At 51.6% G+C, this 9,312-nt stretch overlaps 1 protein-coding gene across 1 annotated transcript; it reads right to left on the bottom strand.

The window, feature by feature from the left end:
- Nucleotides 1-1,089: 1,089 nt before the first annotated feature.
- Nucleotides 1,090-9,312, bottom strand: LOC144726259 (uncharacterized). Its single transcript, XM_078604806.1, has 6 exons — nucleotides 9,144-9,312; nucleotides 7,088-7,269; nucleotides 5,263-5,354; nucleotides 4,376-4,548; nucleotides 3,678-3,701; nucleotides 1,090-3,521 (listed from the first exon to the last, which is right to left on the bottom strand). The coding sequence occupies exons 1-6, from the start codon at nucleotides 9,248-9,250 to the stop codon at nucleotides 2,855-2,857; spliced, it is 1,245 nt and encodes a 414-aa protein (XP_078460932.1). The 5' UTR covers nucleotides 9,251-9,312; the 3' UTR covers nucleotides 1,090-2,854.

Raw genomic sequence — 9,312 nt, 5'->3', positions numbered from 1 at the left:
TGTTTTTGTTTTTATTTAAAGTACCTTTTATTATTTAAGTACCACACGTGTACACCTCAGGTTAAAACAATGTGAATTACTTATCGAGAGGCGAGGGGGTGATTGAAGCTCATTGTACGAAAGCACGTGTTTTCGTTTTGGTGGTGGTTGATTGTAAAAAGACGCTAACCAAAAAACCGCCCCCAAGGGCTACGAATGTCAGACTTGAGTGGCGAGTTGACAAGCAGGCCATCGACAGATTCCTCACGAACGTTACAGTTAAAGGAAGCCAATGATAATAGCAAGGGGCACCAAAGGGGGGCGGTGGTGGTGGTGTGCCCAGGACCAAGTCCAGCCACCTTCTCCCCGCAGTGATGTTTGCACACACCAGGCACGCATTTGAAGCTGAAGCAACCTTGGTGGATAGTTCTAGATTTGAAGCTTTCGTGACTGCAAGGATTCATATTCTTAGGTTTTTTTCGGTAAAGTCACGGAGGTAAATTTTTTTTATTTTACTTTCATTAAATTTTTTCCTACGCGACTTTACCGGAAAAAAACCTAAGAATATAGGTGGATAGTATAAGTTCTGACACCACGTGGCAAGGTGGTGATCTGGAGTTGGGGTTTCCCGTTTCGTAGTGCGGTATAGAAACACCCGCACCACCATTGCCCAACAAGATAGATATTTTCAAGTTGTACCACGTAAGCGTCACGTGCTGGGAGCTCTAGGAATCGTGTAATGATACTCGCAGCACGTGGAATAAAACATTGAACACATCGAACAGGATAAACAAGTCGGTGGTTTCCTACTCAGTGAATATTGAGATTTGTTTTACATCCCGAAGCTTGTTGAAATTCCACGTTCCTATGGCCGGAATGGTGAGAATCTCCTTCGGTCAACCACTGTTCACTTTACAAAAGTGGTACAGTACTCATTTAGAAACTCAACGCGAATTAACACGCCACCTGAACTCGCACCCTTTCGATTGCGAGCAGCCGACTCTAGCGCCGAGCTTCCCAGCCAAACAACACGCAGTCGAACCCGAGTAGAAGACGCGGAGGAGCTGCACAGCACACACACACAACAGCGAGGACACGTGCAGTCGAACACAGAATTTGTTAGAAATTTATTGACCGGTTGCGAGGGTGAAGCGCCGAGGTTTGACAGCGCCGTTCGTTTGTAATCGCCGCTCCCCCACCACGCCCCAGCTGCACTGGCAATTCACACCTCCCATCACATCCCTCACTCCATCAACCCTAACCGCCCTCTCCTCTACCCCCAAAGCCCATGAGCGACACACCCCCCCCCCCCTCTCTCCCAGTCAAATCACACTGCACGGACTCCCAAACCCCCCCAGAGAACCCGGACCAACTAAAATTTGTTTTCCAGAGGTGGTGGGGAGGGGCTACTCACAAACATTCAAATTTTAAAAATAAAAACACAAGACAGCAACGGCACTGGAAGATAAACGTGAACGCAAAATGCAGAAGCGGCAATATAAAAGTGGCCGTTCTCGGACTGAATTTCGATGGGACCATGGAGCAAGGGTATGCGCGCAAGTGGGCACTGGGGGGCCCGGTTTCCCAAACTCCCAACGCTTGCAAGTGACCACATTACACGGTACAGTGTGAGATTTATAATCGCGTCCGTAAGAGGCCTGCATCTCTAGACACGCCGAGTAGAAACAGAGGGACGAGGGGAAATGTGGCATTTCGCCAGCCGTCGTTAAGAGAAACCGTCAAAGCTACAGACGGTCTTGAGCTCTGAACCATAACGATACCGCAGGGATCGATAGCACAGATGGCCTGGGAAAGGGACTTCCAAAATAAGGTGGTAGCAGAAGATGACGTTTACACCAATGGTCTCCGTTCCAAGTGGAAACGAAGTCACAACGATGCTGCGCACATCCGATGATTGGCTCGTGCGTCGCACACGTGCGCGTGCTGGTTAAAATCAATGTGTCGCGCGTAACTAGAGTGCGTGCGGCGAATGTGTCCAACGTCACACATTTTCTCTCTGGAACAGGACACTCCACCTTGCTGGGAGGGACTCGTTCACCAAACATCAGGCGCGTGTCGCTTGTGGCGACTTAATCTGCATTGGAAGTGGTTGGTTGAACAAGGGGAGGCGCGTCATCGTGTGGCGTGAGGAATGTAGTCTGGGAAACCCTGTCCCCGAGTGGGTTGGTGGCGGGGGTCACAAGGGCACTTGTAGGGGCTTAAAGGAGATAAGTCTAACCACTTTCCTAACGTACAAGGCCCTACGTCTCACCACTAAACTAACGGCACAAATGCAGTTCTCACCTGTTTATCAATGAACGTAATTGACAGGTGATTGCTTTTCTAAATCGGTGAACGATGAGTTAGGGGAATATCGGGGAAGGTAAAAAGGGGGGGGGGGAGCAATGGTAGAATTAGAGGATACAGGGGGAGGGAAAAAGAGGGATGAGTCGGGGAGAGTGAGGGGATAGGCTAAAGGGTACAATTCTGACAAGGGAAAACTGGGTACATGACAGACAGGTAGCGCCATACAGGGAGGGTTACTCGCGGTAGAGGAAGGGTTATGGGGGACGTACAGGGAGGACCATGAGGGTACCGGGATGACTTGGGGATTCTGGGAGATTCAAGACTTGAGACAGGGGCAGGTTGGGGGAAGAGGGTAGTAGCGATGGGAGTACAGGGTGAAACAAAGGAAATGAATGGCCAGGAGTACCGGTAAGGTTCAAGGGGGATACAGAAAATTCAAGGGGCTAAAGGCATGGGGGGTTAGGGGTACAGGGGTGGTTATGCGGGTACAGGGAGTTCATGGGTGACACAGAGGGTAATAATGGAAGGGAGAGGAGGTACGGGGTCGGGGGAAGGTTGCGACCTCGGGTCACGGGGCTGCGGCTGTGGGTGAGGCCGCGCGGGGAGATGGGGAACGCGAGCGGCTGCCGGAAGCAGAGCGGGCGCGTTTCCGTGGCGACTGAGATCGGGAGCCCTTGCGCAAAGCGGGGGAGGTGGAGCGTTTCCGTGACACCGGGGACGCCGATCGCTTACGTGGCAACGGGGAAGCGGACCGTTTCCGCGGCGACGGAGAAGCGGACCGCTTCCTTGGCAACGGGGAAGCGGATCGCTTCCGCGGTGACGGGGAAGCCGATCGTTTCCGCGGTGACCGAGAAGGGGATCGTTTCCGTGGCAACGGGGAAGCGGATCGCTTTCGCGGCAACGGGGAAGCCGAGCGTTTCCGTGCGGATGGGGAAACGGAGCGTTTCCGTGGAGACCGGGAAGCAGACCGTTTCCGTGGCGACGGGGAAGCCGACCGCTTACGCGGCGAGCGGGAAGCCGACCGCTTACGCGGCGAGCGAGACCCGGAGCGTCTCCGCGGAGACCTAGAGCCCGAGCGTCTCCGTGGCGACCGAGACCCGGAGCGTCTCCGTGGCGACCGAGATCCCGAGCGTCTCCGTGGCGACCGAGACCCCGAGCGTCTCCGTGGTGACCGAGACCCGGAGCGTCTCCGTGGCGAACGGGAGGGCGAGCGACGGCGGCTCCTGCTTCGCGAGCTGCAGAAGAAAATGGGAGCGAGGGGGGAAGAGTTTTAGACAGCTCGGGTTTCCCCATTCTGTGTTGCCGTACATCGCCACACCACCCCCCCCCCCGTGTTGCGAGTGTGGTTGTGCGAGCCTGCTATCGTGCCACAGCAGACGTCCATTACTCACCGGGAGCGGCTACGCGAGCCAGATCTGTAAAATACACACACACACACACACAGACCGGCTCCATTAATCACCACGAGGCGTTTAACTATTCACACGCATGGTCATTCACAAGAAAATTAAACACAATCCATATAAATAACATCACAAGCTGAGAAAGGTGTTTGTTGTAACCTTCTGAACCTGCCCTTACAGGACATCTGTTAAAAAAAGTTTTATAGCTCATCAGATTCCTCCAGTATAAAAGATTCTGATTCTGCATCACGCCACTGTTGGCGGAAGTGCCTCTAATGGAGGGAGTTCTAGACAGCCCTTCAAGAGAGCATTTGGCCTACTTTTCCAAGATATATAGACATGCCGTGTGTGTCTGCGCGATGTGTGGGAAGTGGTCGTGTAGCAATTGGTGCGTTGCTCCCGATCCTGGCAACCCGAGTTCGATTCCCGCTCGTGGTCAACACCAGGGATTATCCGAACCGGTCCTGGACCTTCCCTAGTTCGACTCAGCCTAAAATGAGTCCCTGGTGCGGTGTGTAAATATCGCCAGACTAAGGCGGCCCCGGGTGCGGTGGGCCACCCCACCCCCTCACGTGCCGTGCTAACCATCATAGGTGCTCGCTAACAGCACTTGCCACAACAGGCTATACAGGGGGCTGGTTATTGTCAAGTCTTTTTTTGTCTTTGTGTGGGCAGGCGTTCATCACCTTGAGGCGCGCTGCCGCGTCAGGCGAATGCGGCGCCCATACAGCTCCGAGTTGTCGAGCTTGTCAAGTGCGCGGCGCATGTCGGCGAGCGTGCGGAACTCGATGACGCCCTCGTTGGCTCGCCCACGGTTAGTGTCCGCGTAGGTCACCTCGCCCGCCTGCCGCATGTGGTCCTGCATGTGCGCAATAACCGGGGGAGGGGACGGCACAGTGTCGTCGTCATCATCATCATCACTATCAGGGGATCCGCTCAATATTAGTAACATTTTCAAAAGAGTAAACAAGAAGATAAACAAGAAGAGGTTAATGAAGGTTGAAATCAACATTGTTTTTGTGTTGGAAGTTAGAGTCTGTACTGGGTTTAGTGTTGGAGGATAGGGTTTGGTGTCTGTACTGGGTTTCGTGTTGGAGGTTAGGGTTGCAGTCTGTATTGGGTTCAGTGTTATAGGAGGATAGGGTTGGAGTCTATACTGGGTTTAACGTTGGGGGATAGGGTTGGAGTTTGTACTGGGTTTAGTGTTGGAGGTTAGGGTTGCAATCTGTATTGGGTTCAGTGTTATAGGAGGATAGGGTTGGAGTCTATACTGGGTTTAACGTTGGGGGATAGGGTTGGAGTTTGTACGAGGTTTAGTATTGGAGGTTAGGGTTGCAGTCTGTAATTGATTTAGTGTTAAAGGATACGGTTGGGTTGGAGTCTGTATCGAGGTTAGTACAAGCGAGTTGAGTAAAGGCAGTCCAACTGCAGCAGGGTTCACAGGGTAGCAGAAATGTTTGGTGCTGGTAACTTAGACAGGGGGGCCCTCGTATCATTACTTGCACCAGCAAGGATCTTGCCAATCACGTTACGGGCAATGGTTGGGACCATCGCCACGTCACACCGCTCGTACCTTCAGGTCTTGCCAGCTGCAGCGGCTAGATAGATTCTCCACAACGAGACGGTACTCGGTGCGTACAGGTGGACCGAACCGGCGCCCATGGCCTGAGCAGCACATCGGTTACATCAACACAGCAGGGACACGCACACACAGCGGGGACACACGCATACATTAATAACAACGACACGCTCATCATATATAACAGTTTCACAAACCACAATTACACATTAATCATACGCAACAATTACATACACATACAGCAGCACATAAAGCAAAACTACTGGCCACTCGGACACCAATTACACGCATGAAACACACAAAGACCACATCAACATACATACCACACACATCACAATCACACACAACCACAAAATCTCACACCATGCCCATACAAATTTATCACAAAATTCCACACCTCAATCACACATACAGCACACACACCACAAATGCATGCAAATCACGCACACGCATCAGAAACACATCACCTACACGTGCCATGCAGTTGAGTACACAACACATGCACGCCATACACAAATTGTGAATGCGTGTGCGCACACACACGTGTGATACCCTTTATAGCCTACATAGACTGTTGGGGCAAGGGCTGTCAGAAAAACTAAGCCCGACTGCTTTTTTTCCCCCAGCGCTAATGTGCACGCACTGCACTAGGTACTCATTTTAAAGTGGGAGTCCATCTAGGGGAGGCCCAGGACCGGTTCAGATATCACTCGCCACCGACATTAGCTGTGGCCGGGAATCAAACTCAGGTCACTGGGTTTGTAGCACAGTGTACTAAGAACTGCGCCACCTCTCGCACGCACACACTCACGCAAACATAACACACAAAACAGCAGCCACCATTCACCACTAAGTGACGGTAAGGTCACCACAGCGCTTGTGCCAGACTAGGTACACTGTGGCCACATGCAGCGTTAAGGCTTGCTGTCATGGGACAGACAGGTGTTTATGGGTTAACTGACTGAGATGCACCAACTGTGCGCCCCACTGTGCCACCTCGCTGTGTTTAGCCGCCCGGCGCTCTGCTCGTTGGAGGGCGGCTACCTTCAACTGCCCAGTAGCGACCTTCAAGAGCCTCCTCCACAGAGACCGATCTTGACACCGCCGGTACCAGTCATCGACAAGTCCAATCAGCTCCAAATCCTCCCGTACCACATCAGACCATCTCTTCTCTAGCCCATGCCGTGCCCGTTTAGTCCCGTCTATCCGGCCCACAGAAGCTGCTTGAGCAAGCGGTTCGATCCGCACTGGACCGGATCAAGACAGACAGTACATATGTGATACACAGTACAAATGAGATAGACAGTACGGATTTTTATTTTATCTTGATTCGAATCACGACCCCAAATCATTAACTTGAGCAAACAAAACTGTACAGAAAACCAATCTGACGTGGTTAAATCACAACAAAATTAATCAAGCCACTGTGGTGGGTGGAGTTGGGGTTAATCGATTAGCGGGTGATTATGGGTGGTTGGCAGAGTGGCTGGGGACGCGATTCAAGTCCAGCATTTTCTGTAAACGATGAGAAACCCCCATCACGACATTTGGTCCCTTAAACAACAAAACGGCCAAAGGTTCAGCTCTGCCCAGCTGGTGGTTTACACAAGGCGAAGAGCATTCATTGAACATACAAAGGCGGCGGTCACATGACATGCATGCAAGGCATAACCCAACTACTAACAATTTTAATTTTACCATAATACAAGTCATGCCTCTTGCTTTTCTTAAGTGTTGTTAAATCGACCGAGGGGAGTGACGGGGTGGGTGTACTTAGCATATCATTCGTGGGTAGGGGAGGGGAGGAGAGGGGAATTACCTGGGCTGGAGTGTCGGGTGGTACCTGCAGAATCGCGAGGCGGCGGACCCCCCCAGCGACCATCGCGGGAGGAGTCACGCGCGCGCTCGACGATCACGCGCATGCCCATCATGTCCTTCCCGTTGAGTTCATAGACGGCTTCATCCGCGTCGCGGGCATCCTCAAACTCCACAAAGCCAAAGCTACGCACATGCACACACACGCACGCACACACGTGCGCGCGCGCACACGGCCATCACGCCGGCAGGGACAGACGCACGGGGGGGGGGGAAGAGAGATAATGGAGAGATAATGCAGATAGAAAAATTAGCGAGATAATCGGAGACGGTTTAGACGGATGAGGAGACGACGCCAGTTACAATGGCGGAGGTGATATTAGAGAACCCCGGACCACCTTGATAGCTCGCTCACAGACGTAAAAACATGGGCGTGGGTACATCGCCAGAGACGTAGAAGCAAACATGGAGGAAGATTTGTTATTTATTAAAATGTTGAACCGATTGCAAGGATGTTCCTCCTCCCCTTATTCCCATCTTTCTTCAGGGCGATACGGCAAATGAAAGATGTGCGGGGAGATCTAATGAAATATATTTTCGACAATCTCCATCTTCGCTTTCACTTTTCAATCTCTCCGTTATTATATAAAGACCGATCCACACAGCTCTCTGCACAGTCTGCTTTTGAAGTATTTGGCAACTATCGTTTTTTTTCCCCACGTGATAAGTAATTTTTAGTTGAGCCATCATTTGTGGCCTGGTCGCTGAGCTACATCGCTCAGGGGGCCTTAACCTGGTAAAATATAAACTGTTCATAGTTTAGTTTGTTTCATCACCAATCTGTGCTTACTTAACCCTATTCCATCTCCAATCTCTCTCGCCTATTAACCAAATCTCTCACCACCTATCTCTGCCGTGCCATCTCTCATTTTTTCCTCTTTATTTCCCATCTCTCCGCATCTTTTGGTCGTTACATCCAACTCTCTACCCCATCCGCATCTCTAAATTATTCCCTATCTCGTCGTAATTTTCATTTCTCTCTCGTCGCCAATTTCTTATCTCCCTCTCAATAATCCGCATGTTTAATATTCACTTAGCTCTCCATCCCTCTATCAACTAACACCGGTTCCCTATTCCCCCTTTAACACACACATCGATTGTTTGCCTGTTTGAATCGCGACTCGTGTAACCACGAGTGTAGCTAAGAGCCGTACTGTACAACATCTGCACCGTCGGAGCACGACCATGAAATATAAACTCAGCTCGTTGGGGCCTTCCGGCTAGAACAAATAACATCCTGAAATCGAACCTTCTCTGCCCCTTGTACACATCTCCCCACATGCATCTCCCCCAACCAGCCCTCCATACACCTCAAACGATGAATCTCCATCTCTGTGTATCCACCTACCCCCCCACCACCACCACGTTTCTCGAGACATCTTCCTCCACGACTGTATTGCTTCAACAGTGTACATCTCTTATATTTATTTATATACATTTTTTTTTTATCTAACGTGACTTTACCGAAAAAACCTAATAGTGTACATCTCTCCCATTGTGTCGCTCCCTCCCCTCCCCCTATCTTCCCCTCAACCACCAATAACACCTCTATACCCTCACCGATCCATCTCTATTAAAACATCTCTCTCTCGCTCAACCCCCCCCCCACGTGCAACATCTTCTTCCCCGTGCTCCATCTTGATACAGCTATCGTGCTGTGACGGTTCCACCTGAAGACGGAAGCTTGTGTTGCCTCCGAAACGTCGTGAGTTTTATTTAATTTTTTATTTTACTTTTACTAATTTTATTTTTTTTACCTACGTGACTTTACCGAAAAAAACCTAATAATATCATGGTGGGGGGTTGTGGAGGGTTGTGAGCCCTCCCCTCCCCCACAAGCCCCGCCCCCCTCGGGCCTACCCCTCCATTCCCGCGCCTCTTTCCCGCGCGCCTTGCGGCTTTCCCCCCCTCCCCTCTGGGCTCCGTCCCGACCACCACCACCACCCCCTCACACACGCCGCCACCACCACCACCACCGCACAAAACCAACCGCCCCGTACCCATTCTTGACGGTGATGTCGACGAGACGGCCGAAGCCCTTGAAGAATCGCTCCACGTCCCGTTCGCGCGCCTGGTAGCTCAGCTTTCCGATGTAAACTCGCGCCATGGCGGCGGCAGCGGCGGCAGCGCGGCCGGAAAAGGAAGACTCCTGGCGGTGGAGGGGGGGTT

The sequence above is a fragment of the Lampetra planeri genome, chromosome 23 (assembly GCF_965212315.1).
Source record: "Lampetra planeri chromosome 23, kcLamPlan1.2.h2, whole genome shotgun sequence".
Lineage (NCBI taxonomy): Eukaryota > Metazoa > Chordata > Hyperoartia > Petromyzontiformes > Petromyzontidae > Lampetra > Lampetra planeri.
Note: the sequence above shows the minus strand (reverse complement) of the source record. Positions and strands in the feature narration are given on the sequence as shown.

Bases quoted from the DNA above. Each gene is read 5' to 3' on its own strand.
- LOC144726259 (XM_078604806.1), bottom strand. From the start codon at position 9,250: ATGGCGCGAGTTTACATCGGAAAGCTGAGCTACCAGGCGCGCGAACGG. The intron at 7,270-9,143 runs GTACGGGGCGGT...GCATGTGCGTAG, and splicing joins GACATCACCGTCAAGAATGG to CTTTGGCTTTGTGGAGTTTG. The intron at 3,702-4,375 runs GTGATGAACGCC...TGTATTTTACAG, and splicing joins ACGCGGCAGCGCGCCTCAAG to ATCTGGCTCGCGTAGCCGCT.